The sequence below is a fragment of the Salvelinus namaycush genome, unplaced genomic scaffold (assembly GCF_016432855.1).
Source record: "Salvelinus namaycush isolate Seneca unplaced genomic scaffold, SaNama_1.0 Scaffold2064, whole genome shotgun sequence".
NCBI classification, from domain to species: domain Eukaryota; kingdom Metazoa; phylum Chordata; class Actinopteri; order Salmoniformes; family Salmonidae; genus Salvelinus; species Salvelinus namaycush.
The window spans coordinates 17,676-43,124 of NW_024058858.1; the positions used below are offsets into that span (position 1 = coordinate 17,676).

General features: G+C 43.9%; 1 protein-coding gene across 1 annotated transcript in view; it reads right to left on the minus strand.

Annotated features, from left to right (window-relative positions):
- LOC120038053 (plasma membrane calcium-transporting ATPase 3-like) overlaps nt 1–17,295 on the minus strand; it is a gene marked incomplete at both ends in the record, with an annotated part of 30,056 nt that extends 12,761 nt beyond the window's left edge. The window contains 5 exons of the mRNA XM_038983994.1: nt 1,467–1,625; nt 1,709–1,750; nt 1,847–1,987; nt 9,992–10,117; nt 17,038–17,295. Of these exons, the coding sequence (XP_038839922.1) occupies nt 1,467–1,625; nt 1,709–1,750; nt 1,847–1,987; nt 9,992–10,117; nt 17,038–17,295 (726 nt within the window). The remainder of the gene's footprint in view (nt 1–1,466; nt 1,626–1,708; nt 1,751–1,846; nt 1,988–9,991; nt 10,118–17,037) is intronic.
- Between the last annotated feature and the right edge of the window lie 8,154 nt (nt 17,296–25,449).

The following is a 25,449-nucleotide window of genomic DNA, read 5'->3' on the forward strand; positions in this document are numbered from 1 at the left end:
TAGTACCCCCTGTGGATAGGCCAAGTACCCCCAGGGTCCTAATACCCCCTGTGGATAGGCCAAGTACCCCCAGGGTCCTAGTACCCCCTGTAGATAAACCAAGTACCCCCAGTGGTCCTAGTTCCCCTGGTTGGGAACCACTGATTTACAGAATAAACATTATTTAAAATGCACAATTAGAAGCATCAATCTATTCCATGTCTATAGCGCTTATACCAGAAATTGTCACAGAGAAAGCTTTACTAAATGTGCGGCCAATAGGCCTATACAGTCAGTTACTCACCACATTCTTCATCAATTGCGTCATTCGGCTGCCAGGAAAAAGCCCTCACCTCGGAGACAGTCGACACCGTCATTGTGGAGCTCCTGATCTGTGCAAAGTGTGTGCAATGCAATGGCAATGCATTTTGCAGGATATGCGGACTGTTCTCTGTGGTGCATGAGAACTTCAAACACATTCCACCTTGGTGTTGTCTGTCTGTCTACTACAAGCAGTAAGCTTCCGGTAAAATGTAAGTTATGAATCACAAATCTGCATACATCTGAAATTCTTCAACGTCATCACTTATTTTGACTTAAATTTGGCTGTCCAAAACGCTACCATGTTTGCCCTTCGTCTTTGCTGATGAATGCCCTGATCTCTGGCCAGTCGTTCGGTGACGTTATGTTTCGGGTATTAACTGCTTCAAATAGGTCAGAAAATTTATTTAACCGACTGTTTGCAAATAACGTAAATAATATGAATTTGTTTAACCTGAATCATAAAAATAGTATGCATTTTGGCTGACCAAAGCCATACTGGCACGCGAGAGAAATGTGTGTGTGTGTGTGTGTTGTGTTTTGTGTCACTGTCCAATCAGAGGCCCAAAGCGGGTGATCTGAGGCGGTTTGGTCTTTGATTCTCAAGCATCAGCATGGGAAATCATCACGGGAGATTGGACACTATATGAACACAGCACCGCAGAAGTCGGTAAAAAAAAGTGAGAAAAGTGAAGCTCATCTGTTACAAATTAAATTTGTATGGCCTAACAGAATAAAACACAGAGTTAGAGAAGGTCCTACCAGTAAATTAAATGTGTATGGCCTAACAGAATAAACCACAGAGTTAGAGAACGTCCTACCAGTAAATTAAATGTGTATGGCCTAACAGAATAAAACACAGAGTTAGAGAACGTCCTACCAGTAAATTAAATGTGTATGGCCTAACAGAATAAACCACAGTAAATTAAATGTGTATGGCCTAACAGAATAAACCACAGTAAATTAAATTTGTATGGCCTAACAGAATAAACCACAGTAAATTAAATTTGTATGGCCTAACAGAATAAACCACAGTAAATTAAATTTGTATGGCCTAACAGAATAAACCACAGTAAATTAAATTTGTATGGCCTAACAAATTATACACAGTAAATTAAATGTGTATGGCCTAACAGAATAAAACCCAGAGTTAGAGAAGGTCCTACCTGCTTTCCCAATCTGCACAGCCAGTTTGGTGAGTTTACCCTGTAGAACACTCTTCTCCTTCTTTGTTGTGTTGACTCTCTTCTTGTCCTCCACCTCTCCTCCCTCTGCACTCTTCAGAGGCTGCATCTCCATGGCCACAGCCTCGTCCTGCTTCTTGGCTGGAGGACACACACAGGCGTTTCGAAGTAAGCCCAACCTGATCCCTGACCTCCAACCCCTGACCCTGTCTGTGATTGGTTACCTTTATTCTGGTTGTTCTCCACCACCACTTCGGGCTGCTTCCCTGATAGAGATAATCAATGAATCATTAAATCAATCAGTCAATCAATGTTTGCTACAGATGAATGCAAATATTATGTCGTTTTTAACTCCATCTTACCCTTCTTCTTCTTGTCATCCTCCTCCTCCTCTTCCTCCTCCCCCTCTCCGGCCCCCAGCAGTGTAAAGATGATGCCGGTCTGAGAGTTGACCCCCACAGCAGTTACCAGCATCCTGCCTGAACCCTCCATCACATGGGTACCTACAGAGAGACACACACACACAGACATTACAAATGATATACAAACGTACAAAAAGAACAAACACATGTTCATATACCCCCCCCCCCCCCCCCCCCCCACACACACACACCCATTAAGATGGCGTCGTACTGGATAATTGATACATGATGATAAGATGGAGGACCTCTGATCGTCCCTCCATTCTACTGGCTAATGTACAGTCACTAGATAATAAGATGGAGGACCTCTGATCGTCCCTCCATTTTACTGACTAATGTACAGTCACTAGATAATAAGATGGAGGACCTCTGATCGTCCCTCCATTCTACTGGCTAATGTACAATCACTAGATAATAAGATGGAGGACCTCTGATCGTCCCTCCATTCTACTGGCTAATGTACAGTCACTAGATAATAAGATGGAGGACCTCTGATCGTCCCTCCAATCTACTGGCTAATGTTAGAACATTTACTTGATAATAAGATATAGGACTTCTGATCGTCCCTCCACTCTAGTGGCTAACGTACATTCACTTGATAATAAGATGGAGGACCTCTGATCATCCCTCCATTCTACTGGCTAATGTACAGTCACTAGATAATAAGATGGAGGACCTCTGATCGTCCCTCCATTCTACTGGCTAATGTACAGTCACTAGATAATAAGATGGAGGACCTCTGATCGTCCCTCCATTCTACTGGCTAATGTACAGTCACTAGATAATAAGATGGAGGACCTCTGATCGTCCCTCCATTCTACTGACTAATGTACAGTCACTAGATAATAAGATGGAGGACCTCTGATCGTCCCTCCATTCTACTGGCTAATGTACAGTCACTAGATAATAAGATGGAGGACCTCTGATCGTCCCTCCATTCTACTGGCTAATGTACAGTCACTTGATAATAAGATGGAGGACCTCTGATCATCCCTCCATTCTACTGGCTAATGTACAGTCACTAGATAATAAGATGGAGGACCTCTGATCGTCCCTCCATTCTACTGGCTAATGTACAGTCACTTGATAATAAGATGGAGGACCTCTGATTGTCCCTCCATTCTACTGGCTAATGTACAGTCACTAGATAATAAGACGGAGGACCTCTGATCGTCCCTCCATTCTACTGGCTAATGTACAGTCACTAGATATTTAGACGGAGGACCTCTCATCGTCCCTCCATTCTACTGGCTAATGTACAGTCACTAGATAATAAGACGGAGGACCTCTGATCGTCCCTCCATTCTACTGGCTAATGTACAGTCACTAGATATTTAGACGGAGGACCTCTCATCGTCCCTCCACTCTGCTGGCTAATGAACATTTACTTGATAATAAGATATAGGACTTCTGATCGTCCCTCCACTCTAGTGGCTAACGTACATTCACTTGATAATAAGATGGATGTACCTCTGATCGTCCCTCCATTCTACTTGCTAATGTACAGTCACTAGATAATAAGATGGAGGACCTCTGATCGTCCCTCCATTCTACTTGCTAATGTACAGTCACTAGATAATAAGATGGAGGACCTCTGATCGTCCCTCCATTCTACTTGCTAATGTACAGTCACTAGATAATAAGATGGAGGACCTCTGATCGTCCCTCCATTCTACTTGCTAATGTACAGTCACTAGATAATAAGATGGAGGACCTCTGATCGTCCCTCCATTCTACTGGCTAATGTACAATCACTAGATAATAAGATGGAGGATCTCTGATCGTCCCTCCATTCTACTGGCTAATGTACAGTCACTTGATAATAAGATGGAGGACCTCTGATCGTCCCTCCATTCTACTGGCTAATGTACAGTCACTAGATAATAAGATGGAGGACCTCTGATCGTCCCTCCATTCTACTGGCTAATGTACAGTCACTAGATAATAAGATGGAGGACCTCTGATCGTCCCTCCATTCTACTGGCTAATGTATAGTCACTAGATAATAAGATGGAGGACCTCTGATCGTCCCTCCATTCTACTTGCTAATGTACAGTCACTAGATAATAAGACGGAGGACCTCTGATCGTCTTATGGGTAAATGGGTAAAACAGTTTAAAAACATTATTAAAGTGACCAGCTTTCCATTATTAAAGTGACCAGAGTTCCATGACTATGTACATAGGGCAGCAGCCTCTAAGATGCAGGGTTGAGTAACATGAAGGTAGTCAGCTAGTGACAGTGACTAAAGTTCAGGGCACAGTACTGGGCAGAGGCCGGCTAGTGGTGACTATTTAAAAGTCAGATGGCCTTGAGATAGTTCGCAGTTGCAAATGAGAACTTGTTCTCAACTAGCCTACCTGGTTAAATAAAGGTGAAATAAAATAATACAAATAGTGACCGAACATTAGCCAGTAGGATGGAGGGGCGATCAGAGGTCCTCCATCTTATTATGCAGTCAATGTACATTAACCAGTTGAATGGAGGGATTATCAGAGGTCCTCCATCTTATTATGAGGTGAATGTACATTTGACAGTAGAATGGAGGGATTATCAGAGGTCCTCCATCTTATTATCAGGTGACTGTGCATTAGCTAGTAGAATGGAGGGACGATCAGAGGTCCTCCATCTTATCATCAAGTCTGTACATTAGAAAGTATGTGGGGATGATCAGGTGTCACACTGCCTGCCCTCCAGGACATCTACTGCCCCCGGTGTCACAGGATGTCCATAAATAGGACCTCAGCCACCTCAGCCACTGCCTATTCACTCCGCTACCATCCGGAAGTACAGGAGTATCAAAGCTGGGACCGAGACACTGAAAAACAGCTTCTATCTTTTATTCCACCTATATTTAACCAGGTAGGCCAGTTGAGAACAAGTTCTCATTTACAACTGCGACCTGGCCAAGATAAAGCAAAGCAGTTCGACACATACAACAACACAGAGTTACACATGGAATCAACAAAACATACAGTCAATAACACAATAGAAAAAAGAAGACAAAAAGTCTATATACAGTGAGTGCAAATAAGGTAAGATAAGGGATAATAAGATAATAATATATAGATAATAATAGATAATCAGACGGAGGACATTTTATCCCGCCATTCTACTGGTTAATGTACAGTCATTTGATAATAAGATGGAGGACCTCTGATAACCCCTAAATTCTACTGGCTAATGTTCAGTCACTTGATGATTAGATGGAGGGCAGGCAGTGTGACCCCGGTGATGCATTGCGTAGACCGCCCCACCCTCTGGAGAGCCCTGCGGTTGCGGACAGTGCATTTGCCGTACCAGGCGATGATACAGCCCGACAGGATGCTCTCAATGGTGTATCTGTAAAAGTTTGTGAGGGTCTTAAGGGCCAAGACACATTTCTTCAGCCTCCTAAGGTTGATGAGGCCTTGTTGAGCCTTCTTCACCACATTGTCTGTGTGGGTGGACCATTTCAGATTGTCAATGATGTGTACACCGAGGGAATTTTAAGCTTTAAAACCTTCTCCACTGCGGCCCCATCGATATAGATGGGGGCATGCTCCCTCTGTTGTCTCCTGAAGTCCACGATCAGCTCTTTCACTTTGTTGAAGTTGAGGGACAGGTTATTTTACTGGCACCACCCTGCCAGGGCCCCTCATCTCCTCCCTGCAGGTAGACTCGTCGTTGTAGGAAATGACGATTGAGTTGAGGATCAGCGTAGTGGAGATGTTGTTTCCTACCTTCACCACCTGGGGGCGGCCCGTCAAAAAATCCAGGACCCAGTTGCACAGGGAGGGGTTGAGACCCAGGGCCTCCAGCTTGATAATGAGCTTGGAGGGTACTATGGTGTTGAATGCTGAGCTGTAGTCAATGAACAGCATTCTTACATAGGTATTCCTCTTGTCCAGATGGGATAGGGTAGTGTGCAGTGCAATGGCAATTGCGTCAGCCGTGGATCTATTGGGGTGCTATGCAAACTGAAGTGGGTCTAGGGTGTCAGGTAAGATGGTATGGATATGATCCTTAACTAGCCTCTCAAAGCACTTCATGATGACAGAACAGAGTGCTATGGGGAGATAGTCATTTAGATCAGTTACCTTTGCTTTCTTGGGTACAGGAACAATGGTGGACATCTTGAAGCAAGTGAGGACAGCAGACTGGGATAGGAAGAGATTGAATATGTCCGTAAACACTCCAGCCAGCTGGCCTGCACATGCTCTTTTGCGCATGCTGTGAGGCAAGTGATGCAGTCTGGGCCGTCTGGGTTAACATCTTACTTAAATGTCTTACTCATGTCGGACACGGGAGAACGAGAGCTCACAGTCCTCTGCCGCGGTGGTGGTACTGTGTTTTCCTTGAAGTGGGCAAAGAAAGTTTAGCTTGTCTGATAGCAAGACGTCGGTGCCCTGCCACATCTCGTGTCTGAGCCGTTGCATTGCGACTCCACTTGGTCTCTGTACTGACAGTTTGCCTGTTTGATTCCCTTACAGAAGGCATAACTGGACTGTTTATACTCTACCATATTCCCAGTCACCTTGCCGTGGTTAAGAGTGGTGGTTCGTACTTTCAGTTTTTCACAAATGCTGCCATCTTGGACTTTGGTTTGGATCGGTTCTAATGGTCACGGTGGGATCGATGCACTTCCTGATTAACTCGCCACGGTGTCAGTGTATACGACAATGTTATTCTCAGAGGCAACCCGGAACATATCCCAGTCCGCGTGATCAAAACAATCATGAAGCATGGGTTCGGATTGGTCAGACCAGCATTGAACAGTCCTTATCACGGGTACTTCCTGTTTGAGTTTCTGCCTATAGGAAGGGAGGAGCAGAATGGAGGTGTGATCTGATTTGCTGAAGGGATGGCGGGGGAGGGACTTGTAGCCGTCCCGGAAGTAGGAGTAACAATGGTTGGTAAAACTTCGACAGCATTTTCCTCAGATTTGCTTTATTGAAGTCCCCAGCTACAATAAATGCAGCCTCAGGATATACGGTTTCCAGTTTTCACAAAGTCCAGTGTAGTTCCTTGAGAGCTGTTGTGGTATCGGCTTGAGGGGGAATATACACGGCTGTGACGATGACCAAAGAGAATTCTCTTGTGAGGTAATGCGGTCAGCATTTGATTGTGAGGTATTCTAGGTCGGGTGAACAAAACGACTTGAGTTTCTGTGCGTTATCACAATCACACCATGAGTAGTTAATCATGAGAAATACACCTCCTCCTTTCTTTTTCCCGGAGAGTTCTTATTCCTGTCTACGTGATGTACTGAGAACCCAGCTGGCTTTATGGATGGGGACAGTATATCTGGAGAGAGCTAGGATTCCATGAAACAGAATCTGTTACGGTCCCTTATGTCTCTCTGGAAGGAGATCCTCGCTCTGAGCTCATCTACTTTATTGTCCAGGAACTGAACATTAGCGAGTAATATACTCGGAAGTGGTGGATGGTTTGCACGCCTCCTGAGCCAGACTTAAAGTTCACTCTGAATAACTATTTTCCGCTGGCACATGTCTTGGAGCAACCTTTGGTTTAAGTGAAATCACCTCGGGGGATACGAACAAAGGACACAATTTAGGAAAGGTGAGTTATGCTGGTGAGTTACCGCTGCTCTGACATCCAAAAGGTATTTCCATCTGTAAGTAATAATGCAAAAAAAACTTTCTGGTAATAACACACACGCACAAAAAAGATACTGCAACGTTGCTTTGGAGCCAGGAACCAGGCGAGCATGTCTATTGGCGACATCTTGATACAGTCATGAAGGAGGCGCGACAGTGCCTCATCCCACTCAGGAGGTTGAAAAGGTTTGGCATGGGCCCTTAAATTCTCAATAAGTTCTACAGCTGTACAATTGAGAGCATCTTGACTGGCTGCATCACTGCTTGGTATGGCAATAACACCGCCCTCGATAGCATGGCGCCACAGAGGGTGGTGCGGACAGCCCAGGTCATCACTCGGGCCGAGCTCCCTGCCATCCAAGACTTCTATACCAGGCAGTGTGAAGAGAAATGATCTCCCTGCCATCCAGGACTTCTATACCAGGCAGTGTGAAAGGAAAGACCTATAATTGTTAAAGAGTCCAGCCACCCAAGCCAATGACTGTTCTTTCTGCTTCCGCATGGCCCTGTATATAGTCGGTACCATTGCATCTAGTCTGACACCAACAAGATCCTGAACAGCTTATATCCGCCAAGTCATAAGACTGCTAAAAAGCTAACAAAATGGTTACACGGACTATCTGAGTTGACCTGTATTTTATTCTTATTTTTGCACTGACTCACAGGGCCCTACACACTCACACAAACACTCACTCCATCATTTGCTCACTCACACATAATATGCACATGTATTTACAGTGCCTTGCAAAAGTATTCATCCCCCTTGGCGTTTTTCCTATTTTGTTGCATTACAACCTGTAATTTAAATTGATTTTTATTTGATTTAATGTAAAGGACATATACAAAATAGTCAAATTTGGTGAAGTGAAATGAAAAAAATTACTTGTTTAAAAATGTTAAAAACAAATTAAAACGGAAAAGTGGTTGCTATGAAGCCCCTAAATAACATCTGGTGGAACCAATTACCTTCAGAAGTCACATAATTTGTTAATTAAAGTCCACCTGTGTGCAATCTAAGTGTCACATGATCTGTCACATGATCTCAGTATATATGCACCTGTTCTGAAAGGCCCCAGAGTCTGTAACACCACTAAGCAAGGGGCACCACCAAGTAAGTGGCACCATGAAGACCAAGGAGCTCTCCAAACAGGTTAGGGACAAAGTTGTGGAGAAGTACAGATCAGGGTTGGGTTATATTTTTTAAAATCAGAAACGTCCCACGGAGCACAATTAAATCCACTATTAAAAAATTGAAAGAATATGGGATCACAACAAACCTGCCAAGAGAGGGCTGCCCACCAAAACTAACGGACCAGGCAAGGAGGACATTAATCAGAGAGTCAACAAAGAGACCAAAGATGACCCTGAAGGAGCTGCAAAGCTGCACAGCGGAGATTGGAGTATCTGTCCATAGGACCATTTTAAGCCGTAGACTCCACAGAGCTGGGCTTTACGGAAGAGCGGCCAGAAAAAGCCATTGCTTAAAGAAAAAAATAAGTAAACATTTTTGGTGTTTTCCAAAAGGCATGTGGGAGACTCCCCAAACATATGGAAGCTCTAGTCAGATGAGACTAAAATGTAGCTTTTTGGCCATCAATGAAAACGCTATGTCTGGCACAAATCCAACACCTCTCATCATCCCGAGAATACCATCCCCACAGTGAAGCATGGTGGTGGCAGCATCATGCTGTGGGGATGTTTTTCATCGGCAGGGACTGGGAAACTGCTCAGAATTGAAGGAATGATGGATGGCGCTAAATACAGGGAAATTCTTGAGGGAAACCTGTTTGTCTTCCAGAGATTTAAGCTTGGACGGAGGTTCACCTTCCAGCAGGACAATGAATACTTTCGCAAGCCACTGTATACTGACTCTACACACACACACACACACACACACACACACACACACACACACACACACACACACACACACACACACACACACACACACACACACACACACACACACACACACACACACACACACACACACACACACACACTCAGGTACTGCTGCTACTCTGTTTATTATATATCCTGTTGCCTCACCCCTATACATATCTACCTCCATCATTCCAGTATCCCTGCACATTGTTAATATGGTACTGACCATGTATATAGTCACCTTATCCCTATACATATCTACCTCCATCACTCCAGTATCCCTGTACATTGTTAATATGGTACTGACCCTGTATATAGTCACCTTTCCCCTATACATATCTACCTCCATCACTCCAGTATCCCTGTACATTGTTAATATGGAACTGACCCTGTATATAGTCACCTTACCCCTATACATATCGTATGCTTCCTCAATGTATTTCATATCTCTTAATATTATTTCTCATATGTTTCTGTTCTTCCTTGAAATGTTTAGTATTACATTGCTATTGATTGCTGCATTGTTGGAGTTGGAGCTAGCAAGAAAGGCATTTCACTGTACCTGTGACGTTAAACCGTTGAAATACACAGACACACCCACCAGAGAGCAGCATTGGGTCTTTGTCCACAGTCTTCCCAACGTGGTCTGATTCCCCAGTCAGAGAACTCTCATCTATCTTCAGGTCATTTCCCTGGATCAGGACACCATCCGCTGGCAACAGGTCTCCTATAGAGAGCATACAATACATACAGTACATCATGTTATACATATAGGTATAGATACAATACATACAGTACATCATGTTATACATATAGGTATAGATACAATACATACAGTACATAATGTTATACATATAGGTAAATATACAATACATACAGTACATAATGTTATACATATAGGTATAGATACAATACATACAGTACATCATGTTATACATATAGGTATACATATAGTACATACAGTACATCATGTTATACATATAGGTAAATATACAATACATACAGTACATAATGTTATACATATAGGTATAGATACAGTACATACAGTACATACTGTTATACATATAGGTATAGATACAGTACATAATGTTATACATATAGGTATAGATACAGTACATAATGTTATACATATAGGTATAGATACAGTACATAATGTTATACATATAGGTATAGATACAGTACATAATGTTATACATATAGGTATAGATACAATACATAATGTTATACATATAGGTATACATACAGTACATAATGTTATACATATAGGTATACATACAGTACATAATGTTATACATATAGGTATAGATACAATACATGATGTTATACATATAGGTATAGATACAATACATCATGTTATACATATAGGTATAGATACAATACATACAGTACATAATGTTATACATATAGGTATAGATACAGTACATAATGTTATACATATAGGTATAGATACAATACATCATGTTATACATATAGGTATAGATACAATACATACAGTACATAATGTTATACATATAGGTATAGATACAGTACATAATGTTATACATATAGGTATAGATACAATACATAATGTTATACATATAGGTATAGATACAATACATGATGTTATACATATAGGTATACAGATAGTACATAATGTTATACATATAGGTATAGATACAATACATACAGTACATAATGTTATACATATAGGTATAGATACAGTACATACAGTACATAATGTTATACATATAGGTATAGATACAATACATGATGTTATACATATAGGTATAGATACAATACATACAGTACATACTGTTATACATATAGGTATAGATACAATACATACAGTACATACTGTTATACATATAGGTATACATATAGTACAAAATGTTATACATATAGGTATAGATACAATACATAATGTTATACATATAGGTATAGATACAATACATACAGTACATCATGTTATACATATAGGTATAGATACAATACATGATGTTATACATATAGGTATAGATACAATACATACAGTACATACTGTTATACATATAGGTATAGATACAATACATACAGTACATACTGTTATACATATAGGTATAGATACAGTACATAATGTTATACATATAGGTATAGATACAGTACATAATGTTATACATATAGGTATACATACAGTACATACTGTTATACATATAGGTATAGATACAATACATAATGTTATACATATAGGTATAGATACAATACATACAGTACATAATGTTATACATATAGGTATAGATACAATACACAATGTTATACATATAGGTATAGATACAATACACAATGTTATACATATAGGTATAGATACAATACATACAGTACATAATGTTATACATATAGGTATAGATACAATACATAATGTTATACATATAGGTATAGATACAGTACATAATGTTATACATATAGGTATAGATACAATACATACAGTACATGATGTTATACATATAGGTATAGATACAATACATAATGTTATACATATAGGTATAGATACAATACATGATGTTATACATATAGGTATAGATACAGTACATAATGTTATACATATAGGTATAGATACAGTACATAATGTTATACATATAGGTATAGATACAATACATACAGTACATGATGTTATACATATAGGTATAGATACAATACATAATGTTATACATATAGGTATAGATACAATACATGATGTTATACATATAGGTATAGATACAGTACATGATGTTATACATATAGGTATAGATACAATACATAATGTTATACATATAGGTATAGATACAGTACATAATGTTATACATATAGGTATAGATACAATACATAATGTTATACATATAGGTATAGATACAATACATCATGTTATACATATAGGTATAGATACAATACATACAGTACATGATGTTATACATATAGGTATAGATACAATACATGATGTTATACATATAGGTATAGATACAGTACATAATGTTATACATATAGGTATAGATACAATACATGATGTTATACATATAGGTATAGATACAATACATACAGTACATACTGTTATACATATAGGTATAGATACAGTACATCATGTTATACATATAGGTATAGATACAATACATACAATACATACTGTTATACATATAGGTATAGATACAGTACATAATGTTATACATATAGGTATAGATACAATACATACAGTACATACTGTTATACATATAGGTATAGATACAGTACATAATGTTATACATATAGGTATAGATACAGTACATAATGTTATACATATAGGTATAGATACAGTACATAATGTTATACATATAGGTATAGATACAATACATGATGTTATACATATAGGTATAGATACAATACATACAGTACATACTGTTATACATATAGGTATAGATACAGTACATAATGTTATACATATAGGTATAGATACAGTACATAATGTTATACATATAGGTATAGATACAGTAAATAATGTTATACATATAGGTATAGATACAATACATGATGTTATACATATAGGTATAGATACAATACATACAGTACATACTGTTATACATATAGGTATAGATACAATACATACAGTACATAATGTTATACATATAGGTATAGATACAATACATACAGTACATAATGTTATACATATAGGTATAGATACAATACATACAGTATACAGTTAAAGTCGGAGGTTTACATACTTAGGTTGGAGTCATTAAAACTCATTTTTCAACCACTTCACAAATTTCTTGTTATCAAACTATAGTTCTGGCAAGTCGGTTAGGACATCTACTTCGTGCATGACACAAGTAATTTTTCCAACAATTGTTTACAGACAGATTATTTCACTGTATCACAATTCCAGTGGGTCAGAAGTTAACTTACATTAAAACCTGTTGAGGATAGAGGGCGCTATTTTCACCTTGGGGAAAAATCGTGCCCAATTTAAACGGCCTCGTACTCTATTCTTGCTCGTACAATATGCATATTATTATTACTATTGGATAGAAAACCCTCTCAAGTTTCTAAAACCGTTTGAATTATATCTGTGAGTAAAACAGAACTAATTTTGCAGCAAACTTCCTGTCAGAAAGTGAAAAATCTGAAATCGAGGCTCTGTTCCAGGGCCTCCCTATCAATTTGCTTGAAATTTATGACTATACATGCACTTCATACGCCTTCCACTAGATGTCAATAGGCAGTGAGAGGTGACATGGGGAGTCTAGCTATATCTATGGTCAAAAGAGAGGTCTTGGAATGACATGACCCCAATTTCCTTTGTTCAGGAAGACGCGGGAAGGACATCAGCTTTGGCTTCTGAAAAGCTTTCCTTATAGACGGCTAATATCTCCGGCTTTGATTTTATTTGATAAATGTGATAATATCATCGTAAAGTATGTTTTTTCAATATAGTTTTATCAGATTATTGAAATTTTTTCGGGAGTTTTGGCGTGTTCCGTTCTCTGCATTTGGTGACGATGGACAGCTTCGCGCCACTTGGCAAGTTTTGGTTGCTAAATCAACAGACGAAGAGGACATTCTAAATCCAAACAACGATTATTCTGGACAAAGGACCCCTTGTACAAGATTCTGATGGAAGCTCACCAAAAGTAGGACCCATTTATGATGTTATTTCGTATTTCTGTCGAAAATGTTTACTATTAGTTTCCGCCCAAATTTTGGGCACTCTCTCGCTATAATGTAAGCTGTATGTCGTACTAAAGTTATTTTTAGAATTCTAACACGGCGATTGCATTAAGAACTAGTGTATCTATCATTTCCTGTACAACATGTATTTTTTAGTAAAGTTTATGATGAGTTATTTGGTCAGAATAGGTGAGTGTCAGAAATATATCCGGAGATTCTGGAAAATAGTTGCTACGTTTTCACAATGTATAACCACGGATTTCAGCTCTAAATATGCACATTTTCGAACAAACCATATATGTATTGTGTAATATGATGTTATAGGACTGTCATCTGATGAAGTTTATGAAGGTTAGTGAAATAATTAATATCTTTTGCTGGTTTTGTCGCTATCGCTACTGTTGCCTTGAATCAATGCTGTTGTGTGGTTGGCTATTGTAGTAAGCTAATATAATGCTATATTGTGTTTTCGCTGTAAAACACTTAAAAAATCTGAAATATTGGCTGGATTCACAAGATGTTTGTCTTTCATTTGCTGTACACCATGTATTTTTCATAAATGTTTTATGATGAGTATTTAGGTATTTCACGTTGGTCTCTATAATTACTCTGGCTGCTTCGGTGCTATTTGTGATGGTAGCTGTGATGGTAGCTGCAATGTAAAACTATGATTTATACCTCAAATATGCACATTTTTCGAACAAATCATAGATTTATTGTATAACATGTTATAAGACTGTCATCTGATGAAGTTGTTTCTTGGTTAGTTTGGTTGGTTCTTGGTTAGTTTGGTCGGTTTTGTGCAAGCTACCTGTGCTGTGAAAGAAATGTCTGTGCTTTTTTGTATTTGGTGGTGAGCTAACATAAATATACTTGGTGTTTTCGCTGTAAAACATTTAAAAAATCGGACATGTTGACTGGATTCACAAGATGTTTATCTTTCATTTGCTGTATTGGACTTGTTAATGTGTGAAAGTTAAATATTTCTCAAAAATATTTTTTGAATTTTGCACTCGGCCTTTTCAATGGAATGTGAGAGGAGTTCCGCTAGCTTGTAGGCCTGTTGTAAGGCAGGTCCACACCAGACATCACCGGCAACAACGTCGCCTATGGGCACAAACCCACCGTCGCTAGACCAGACAGAACTGGCAAAAAGTGCTCTTCACTGATGAGTCGCGGTTTAGTCTCGCCGGGGGTGATGGTTGGATTCGCTTTTATCGTCAAAGGAATGAGCGTTACACCGAGGTCTGTACGCTGTAGCGGGATCGACTTGGAGGTGGAGGGTCCGTCATGGTCTGGGGTGGTGTGTCACAGCATCATCGGACTGAGCTTGTTGTCATTGCAGGCAATTTCAACGCTATGCGTTACAGGGAAGACAACCTCCTCCCTCATGTGGTACACTTCCTGCAGGCTCATCCTGACATGACTCTCCAGCATGACAATGCCACCAGCCATACTGCTCATTCTGTGCGTGATTTCCTGCAAGATAGGAATGTCAGTGTTCTGCCATGGCCAGCGAAGAGCCCGGATCTCAATCCCATTGAGCACATCTGGGACCTGTTGGATCGGAGGGTGAGGGCTAGGGCCATTCCCCCCAGAAATGTCCGGGAACTTGCAGGTGCCTTGGTGGAAGAGTCGGGTAACATGTCACAGCAAGATCTGGCAAATCTGGTACAGTCCATGAGGAGGAGATGCACTGCAGTACTTAATGCAGCTGGTGGCCACACCAGATACTGGCTGTTACTTTTGATTTTGACCCCCCCTCCCCCCTTTGTTCAGGGACATATTATTACATTTTTGTTAGTCATATGTCTGTGGAACTTGTTCAGTTTATGTCTCAGTTGTTGAATCTTGTTATGTTCATACAAATATTTACACATGTTAAGTTTGCTAAAAATAAACGCAGTTGACAGTGAGAGGACATTTCGTTTTTTGCTGAGTTTGTCCTGGTTACCTACAGTATTATCTATCTTCAGATCATTGTCATTTGTGTTACATTGTTTGTCTGTTTTTATTGATTTGTCGAAGGCTTTTGACACCGTGGACCATGCTGTGTTAGTGCAAAGGTTAAAATGTTGTGGAATTAATGGTCATGCTCTAGACTGGTTTATAAATTACCTATCAAATCGTACACAATGTGTAATGGTAGATGGAGTCCATAGAGGTGTGCTCAGGTGTTCCGCAAGGTTCTATTTTGGGCCCACTGTTGTTCATTTTGTATATCAACAACATTGGGGATCTTATTGAAACAGCGGATGTTCATTTTTATGCAGACGATACTGTTCTTTATTCAAGAAGCTGGTACGATGTATATTACTGTCGGTTTTAGATTTTAGTGATGTTATATATATGCAGGCCTCAACCACTACCCTGACAGCACTTGATTCAGTGTATCATGCAGCCCTCAGGTTCATTACAAATCAGAAACGTCTAATAGATCATTGTGATCTCTACAGCGCTGTTGGCTGGTCGTCATTGACCTTGCGTAGGCTTAAACACTGGTATACACTGATTTATAAGGCCATGTTGGGTAAAATACCATTTTATCTCTGTTCTTTTTTAGTCAGGTCGGTAAATAAATATAAATTACGGTCCCATTCTCATTTGCTTCTAACAGTACCAACAATTAGAACAGGTCATGGTAGAAATAGTTTTAGTTACTCAGCTCCGTGGTCCTGGAATTCTCTCCTGAACATTTACAAATTTGATGATCTAGTTTCGTTGGTGGAGTTTAAACACTTGATCAATGTATATATAATAGTAGAGTATAATTGTCTTTAGGCCAGCTGTTTTTCAGTCAAGACTTTCGTGTTTTTAACGTAAAATGTTTTTGTTGTACTGTGTGTGTGTTTATAGTTTTGTTTAATGATGTGTTAGTGTATGTAAGTTGTTTTGTCTGAAACGTTGTTCCCCCTGCTGCTATTGGACCAGGTCTCTCTTGGGAAAGAGATGTTATCTCAATGACAAAAACCTGTATAAATACAGGTAAATAAAATAAAAATTGTCCTGGTTACCTACCGTATTTGACCTGAGCCATGTCCCCCACCACCATGTCAGCTACAGGTATCTGGATCACGTTTCCTTTCCGTACCACAGCGAAGCGCTGCTCCTGTTCTATCCTGCTCTGTAGCCCACGGAACTGTTTCTCTTTAGACCAATCATTGAAGGCCGTCACCAGGACCACACAGACGACGGACAGCAAGATGGCGGCGCCCTCAATCCACCCGGCTTCAGCCTCGCCCTCATCCTCTGCCCCTCCCGACACGTTACCACACGCTGGGGAGAAACACACTGTTATCCATCTACAGTGCCTTCGGAAATTATTCAGACTTTTTGACTTTTTCCACATTTTGTTAGGTTACAGCCTAATTCGAAAATAGATATATATTTTTTTAATCCTCAGCAATCTAGACACACTACCCCATATTGACAAAGCAAAAACTGTTTTTAGAAATGTTTCCAAATGTATTAATGATATAAAAACAGAAATACCTTATTTACATAAGTATTCAGACCCTTTGCTATGAGACTATAAATTGAGCTCAGGTGCATCCTGTTTCCATTGATCATCCTTGAGATGTTTCTACAACTTGATTGGAGTCCACCTGTGGTAAATTCAATTGATTGGACATGATTTGGAAAGGCACACACCTGTCTATAGAAGGTCCCACAGTAGAGTGGCCAGACGAAAGCCACCCCTCAGTAAAAGGCACATGACAGCCCGCTTGGAGTTTGCCAAAAGACACCAAAGACTCTCATACCCTGAGAAACAAGAATCTCTGCTCTGATAAAACAAAGATTGAACTCTTTGGCCTGAATGCCAAGCGTCACGTCTGGAGGAAACCTGGCACCATCCCTACGGTGAAGCATGGTGGTGGCAGCATCATGCTGTGGGGATGTTTTTCAGCAGCAGGGACTGGAAGACTAGTCAGCAAAGTGCAGAGAGATCGTTGATGAGGGACCTCAGACTGGGGCGAAGGTTCACCTTCCAACAGGACAGCAACCCTAAACACACAGCCAAGTCAACGCAGGAGGGGCTTCGGGACAAGTCTCTGAATGTCCTTGAGTGGCCGAGCCAGATCCCGGACTTGAACCCGATCAAACATCTCTGGAGAGACCTGAAAATAGCTGTTCAGCAATGCTCCCCATCCAACCTGACAGAGCTTGAGAGGATCTGCAGAGAAGAATGGGAGAAACTCCCCAAATACAGGTGTGCCAAACTTGTAGCGTCATACCCAAGAAGACTCGAGGCTGTAATCGCTGCCAAAAAAAACTGTTTTTGCTTTGTCATTGTTGGGTACTGTGTGTAGATTGAAAAAACTATTTTATGAATTTTAGTATAAGGCTGTAATGTAACAAACTGTGGAAGAAGTCAATGGGAATACTTTCCGAAGGCGCTGTATCTAGCTGTCTATCAACCCCGCCCCTATGCATTTTATTTGCACAGCTAAAATGTTTAATCTGGCTCTTTACTCCAGCATTTTGGATTTGAGATCAAATGTTTAATATGAAGCAATGTCATCTTTTATTTGAGGGTATTTTCCTACATATCTGTTTTACCAGAAATGATAGCACTTTATGTGTCTAATCATTTGAAGGTGTCATAAAGACGTAGGATCTTGTTGTAGGACATCTTTCCTGCAGTAAATTAAAAACGTGTCGTGTATTTGAAGTGCAAAAAAGGCTTCTGAAGTTTGTAACTTACTTCCACTTTGACATTTTCAGACTTGATTTTCCCGAATGGAAAATGTATCAACCTCTACAAAAATGTCCATGAATTATAATCCAGATACTAATCCTGCAAGATTATTTTCCTGCTGTGGCAAACATTCTCAAAGTATTTGGACAAATTCACATATAATGTATTAAAGTAGTCAACATTTTTGTATTTTGGTCCCATATTCCTAGCACGCTGTGACTACATCAAGCTCGTGACTACAAGCATTTTCTGTTATTTTTGTTTGTGTTTCTGATTATTTTGTGCCCAATAGAAAGTAATGGTAAATAATGTATTGTGTCATTTTGGAGTCACTTTTATTGCAAATAAGAAGAGAATATCTTTCTAAACACTTCTACATTCATGTGAATGCTACCATTTATTACAGATAATCATGAATAAATCGTGAATAATTATTAGTGAGAAAGTAACAGAGGCATAAATATCATACCCCCCCAAAAATGCTAACCTCCCCTGTTATTGTAATGGTGAGAGGTTAGCATGTCTTGGGGATATGATATAAAATGCTAACCTCCCCTGTTATTGTAATGGTGAGAGGTTAGCATGTCTTGGGGATATGATATAAAATGCTAACCTCCCCTGTTATTGTAATAGTGAGAGGTTAGCATGTCTTGGGGGTATGATATAAAATGCTAACCTCCCCTGTTATTGTAATGGTGAGAGGTTAGCATGTCTTGGGGGTATGATCTTTGTCCCTATTATTCACGATTCATTCATGATTATCCATAATAATAGTAGCATTCACATTAATGTAGGAGCGTTTTTAAAAATGTTATATTCTTATTTACAATAATGGCTCTATTTTAATAAACCTAATTAAATGGTAAATCTTTGCGCTGCTGTCGCGTTATAGGTTTGGGGGTGTTCGTTAAATAGCCTGCAGCATTCAGTATTTGCTAAATATTTTGAAAACTTTTGCAGTCCACATTGTTGTAATTGCATTGCTTCAATATGGAAATACATTGTTAAATATGGGCTATAGCATAGGGGCCAGGCCTACTGTAAATTGCAGTCCGTGGACATGCCAAAAGTAGTCAATAAGCAACATTAAATTCAATAGGCTATTGAGAAGGCCCCAAAAAGACACTGTATAATTCTAATCAAATTCTAATAAAAACTAGGCAACAAATTGTTTTAAATAGGTTAATGTCTAAATACAGTTACAGGCACCATAATTGCTCACCGTGGGCGTATAATACAAACAAGGCAACTTAGACTATGGAGGGTTTTACACACATGCAAACGTTTTACAGGAGCTGGATAAAGATCCGTTATACAGAGAAATGGGTTATGTCCACTCGCCGTTATACTGCTCGCAAATATAATGTTTTTATAAACATCATGGAACCTTCTTACAGATTCTATTTGTACTTCTGTCACGTTCCTGACCTATTGTTCCTTTTTCTTTTATTTATTTAGTTGGTCAGGGCGTGAGTTGGGGTGGGTTGTCTATGTGTGTTTTTCTATGTTGGGGTTTTGTGTTCGGCCTGGTATGATTCTCAATCAGAGGCAGCTGTAGATCGTTTGTCCCTGATTGAGAATCATACTAAGGCAGCCGGGGTTTCAAGTGTGTTTTGTGGGTGGTTGTATCGCGTGTCTGTGTTAGCACCACACGGGACTGTTTGCGGTTTGTCACGTTTGTTGTTTTTGTATGTTAAGTGTTCAGTCTGTTTTCATTAAATAATCATGGACACTAACCACTCTGCATATTGGTCTGATCCTTCTCGCCTCTCCTCCTCGTCCGAGGAGGAGGATTACGACGATCGTTACAGAACCACCCACCATTCTAGGACCAAGCGGAGTGGAGAAGGGAGGCGACAGCAGTGGGAAAAAACCCAGGACTCCTGGACTTGGGAGGAGATCCTGGACGGCAAAGGACCCTGGGCTCAGCCAGGGGAATATCGCCATCCCAAGGCGGAGCTGGAGGCAGCGAAAGCAGAGAGACGCTGGTATGAGGAGGCAGCGCGGCGACGCGGTTGGGAGCCCGAGAGTCAGACCCAAACATTTCTTGGGGGGGGGGGGGGGCACACGAGGAGTGTGGCAAAGCCGGGTAGGATACCTGAGCCAACTCCCCGTGCTTACCGTGGAGTGAGAGGGCGTCGTACTGGTCAAACACCGTGTTATGCGGTAAAGCGCACGGTGTCCCCAGTACGCGTGCTTAGCCCAGTGCGGGCTATTCCACCTCGCCGCACTGGTAGGGCTAGGTTGGGCATCGAGCCGGATGTCATGAAGCCGGCCCAACGCATCTGGCCTCCAGTGCGTCTCCTCGGGCCGGCATACATGGCACCAGCCTTACGAATGGTGTCCCCGGTTCGCCAGCATAGCCCAGTGCGGGCTATTCCACCTCGCCGCACTGGCAGGGCTACGGGGACCATTCAACCTGGTAAGGTTGGGCAGGCTCGGTGCTCAAGAGCGCGTGTCCTCCTTCAGGGTCCGGTATACCCGGTGCCACCTCCACGTACCAGTCCACCGGTGGCAGCCCCCCGCACCAGGCTGTCTCTCCGGGTTCTCTTTCCAGCTACTCCCACCTGTCCAGCGCTGTCAGAGCCTTCCTCCTCTCCAGCGCAGCCAGTGCCTACACCACGCACCAGGTCTACAGTGCGTCTCAGCCGGCCAGAGTCTGCCGTCTGCCCAGCGGCGCCTGAACTGCCCGTCTGCCCAGCGCTGTCTGAGCTGCCTGCCTGCCCAGCGCTGTTTGAACTGCCTGCCTTCCCAGCGCGGTCTGAACTGTCTGCCTGCCCAGCGCTGTCCGTCTGTACTGAGCTTTCAGAGCCGTCCAGCCAGGACCAGCCAGAGCCGTCCAGCCAGGACCAGCCAGAGCCGTCCAGCCAGGACCAGCCAGAGCCGTCCAGCCAGGAGCTGCCAGAGCCGGCCAGTCAGGAGCTGCCAGAGCCGGCCAGTCAGGAGCTGCCAGAGCCGGCCAGTCAGGAGCTGCCAGAGCCAGCCAGTCAGGAGCTGCCAGAGCCAGCCAGTCAGGAGCTGCCAGAGCCAGCCAGTCAGGAGCTGCCAGAGCCAGCCAGCCAGGATCCACCAGAGCCAGCCAGTCAGGAGCTGCCAGAGCCAGCCAGCCAGGATCCGCCAGAGCCAGCCAGCCAGGATCCGCCAGAGCCAGCCAGCCAGGATCCGCCAGAGCCAGCCAGCCAGGATCCGCCAGAGCCAGCCAGCCAGGATCCGCCAGCCAGCCAGGATCCGCCCCTCATTCCGGTGTTGCCCCTCATTCCGGTGTTGCCCCTCATTCCGGTGCTGCCCCTCATTCCGGTGCTGCCCCTTAATCCAGTGGGGTTAATTTGGAGGGTGGTCATTTTGAGGAGGCTACGAAAGCGGGTAGTGACTATGGTGGGGTGGGGACCACGACCAGCGCCAGAGCCGCCACCGTGGACAGACGCCCACCCAGACCCTCCCCTAGACTTTATGCTGGTGCGCCCGGAGTTCGCACCTTAAGGGGGGGGTTATGTCACGTTCCTGACCTATTGTTCCTTTTTCTTTTATTTATTTAGTTGGTCAGGGCGTGAGTTGGGGTGGGTTGTCTATGTGTGTTTTTCTATGTTGGGGTTTTGTGTTCGGCCTGGTATGATTCTCAATCAGAGGCAGCTGTAGATCGTTTGTCCCTGATTGAGAATCATACTAAGGCAGCCGGGGTTTCACGTGTGTTTTGTGGGTGGTTGTATCGCGTGTCTGTGTTAGCACCACACGGGACTGTTTGCGGTTTGTCACGTTTGTTGTTTTTGTATGTTAAGTGTTCAGTCTGTTTTCATTAAATAATCATGGACACTAACCACTCTGCATATTGGTCTGATCCTTCTCGCCTCTCCTCCTCGTCCGAGGAGGAGGATTACGACGATCGTTACAGAACCACCCACCATTCTAGGACCAAGCGGAGTGGAGAAGGGAGGCGACAGCAGTGGGAAAAAACCCAGGACTCCTGGACTTGGGAGGAGATCCTGGACGGCAAAGGACCCTGGGCTCAGCCAGGGGAATATCGCCGTCCCAAGGCGGAGCTGGAGGCAGCGAAAGCAGAGAGACGCTGGTATGAGGAGGCAGCGCGGCGACGCGGTTGGGAGCCCGAGAGTCAGACCCAAACATTTCTTGGGGGGGGGGGGGGGCACACGAGGAGTGTGGCAAAGCCGGGTAGGATACCTGAGCCAACTCCCCGTGCTTACCGTGGAGTGAGAGGGCGTCGTACTGGTCAAACACCGTGTTATGCGGTAAAGCGCACGGTGTCCCCAGTACGCGTGCTTAGCCCAGTGCGGGCTATTCCACCTCGCCGCACTGGTAGGGCTAGGTTGGGCATCGAGCCGGATGTCATGAAGCCGGCCCAACGCATCTGGCCTCCAGTGCGTCTCCTCGGGCCGGCACACATGGCACCAGCCTTACGAATGGTGTCCCCGGTTCGCCAGCATAGCCCAGTGCGGGCTATTCCACCTCGCCGCACTGGCAGGGCTACGGGGACCATTCAACCTGGTAAGGTTGGGCAGGCTCGGTGCTCAAGAGCGCGTGTCCTCCTTCAGGGTCCGGTATACCCGGTGCCACCTCCACGTACCAGTCCACCGGTGGCAGCCCCCCGCACCAGGCTGTCTCTCCGGGTTCTCTTTCCAGCTACTCCCACCTGTCCAGCGCTGTCAGAGCCTTCCTCCTCTCCAGCGCAGCCAGTGCCTACACCACGCACCAGGTCTACAGTGCGTCTCAGCCGGCCAGAGTCTGCCGTCTGCCCAGCGGCGCCTGAACTGCCCGTCTGCCCAGCGCTGTCTGAGCTGCCTGCCTGCCCAGCGCTGTTTGAACTGCCTGCCTTCCCAGCGCGGTCTGAACTGTCTGCCTGCCCAGCGCTGTCCGTCTGTACTGAGCTTTCAGAGCCGTCCAGCCAGGACCAGCCAGAGCCGTCCAGCCAGGACCAGCCAGAGCCGTCCAGCCAGGACCAGCCAGAGCCGTCCAGCCAGGAGCTGCCAGAGCCGGCCAGTCAGGAGCTGCCAGAGCCGGCCAGTCAGGAGCTGCCAGAGCCGGCCAGTCAGGAGCTGCCAGAGCCAGCCAGTCAGGAGCTGCCAGAGCCAGCCAGTCAGGAGCTGCCAGAGCCAGCCAGTCAGGAGCTGCCAGAGCCAGCCAGCCAGGATCCACCAGAGCCAGCCAGTCAGGAGCTGCCAGAGCCAGCCAGCCAGGATCCGCCAGAGCCAGCCAGCCAGGATCCGCCAGAGCCAGCCAGCCAGGATCCGCCAGAGCCAGCCAGCCAGGATCCGCCAGAGCCAGCCAGCCAGGATCCGCCAGCCAGCCAGGATCCGCCCCTCATTCCGGTGTTGCCCCTCATTCCGGTGTTGCCCCTCATTCCGGTGCTGCCCCTCATTCCGGTGCTGCCCCTTAATCCAGTGGGGTTAATTTGGAGGGTGGTCATTTTGAGGAGGCTACGAAAGCGGGTAGTGACTATGGTGGGGTGGGGACCACGACCAGCGCCAGAGCCGCCACCGTGGACAGACGCCCACCCAGACCCTCCCCTAGACTTTATGCTGGTGCGCCCGGAGTTCGCACCTTAAGGGGGGGGTTATGTCACGTTCCTGACCTATTGTTCCTTTTTCTTTTATTTATTTAGTTGGTCAGGGCGTGAGTTGGGGTGGGTTGTCTATGTGTGTTTTTCTATGTTGGGGTTTTGTGTTCGGCCTGGTATGATTCTCAATCAGAGGCAGCTGTAGATCGTTTGTCCCTGATTGAGAATCATACTAAGGCAGCCGGGGTTTCACGTGTGTTTTGTGGGTGGTTGTATCGCGTGTCTGTGTTAGCACCACACGGGACTGTTTGCGGTTTGTCACGTTTGTTGTTTTTGTATGTTAAGTGTTCAGTCTGTTTTCATTAAATAATCATGGACACTAACCACTCTGCATATTGGTCTGATCCTTCTCGCCTCTCCTCCTCGTCCGAGGAGGAGGATTACGACGATCGTTACAGAACCACCCACCATTCTAGGACCAAGCGGAGTGGAGAAGGGAGGCGACAGCAGTGGGAAAAAACCCAGGACTCCTGGACTTGGGAGGAGATCCTGGACGGCAAAGGACCCTGGGCTCAACCAGGAGAATATCGCCGTCCCAAGGCGGAGCTGGAGGCAGCGAAGGCAGAGAGACGCTGGTATGAGGAGGCAGCGCGGCGACGCGGTTGGGAGCCCGAGAGTCAGACCCAAACATTTCTTGGGGGGGGGGGGGGCACACGAGGAGTGTGGCAAAGCCGGGTAGGATACCTGAGCCAACTCCCCGTGCTTACCGTGGAGTGAGAGGGCGTCGTACTGGTCAAACACCGTGTTATGCGGTAAAGCGCACGGTGTCCCCAGTACGCGTGCTTAGCCCAGTGCGGGCTATTCCACCTCGCCGCACTGGTAGGGCTAGGTTGGGCATCGAGCCGGATGTCATGAAGCCGGCCCAACGCATCTGGCCTCCAGTGCGTCTCCTCGGGCCGGCATACATGGCACCAGCCTTACGAATGGTGTCCCCGGTTCGCCAGCATAGCCCAGTGCGGGCTATTCCACCTCGCCGCACTGGCAGGGCTACGGGGACCATTCAACCTGGTAAGGTTGGGCAGGCTCGGTGCTCAAGAGCGCGTGTCCTCCTTCAGGGTCCGGTATACCCGGTGCCACCTCCACGTACCAGTCCACCGGTGGCAGCCCCCCGCACCAGGCTGTCTCTCCGGGTTCTCTTTCCAGCTACTCCCACCTGTCCAGC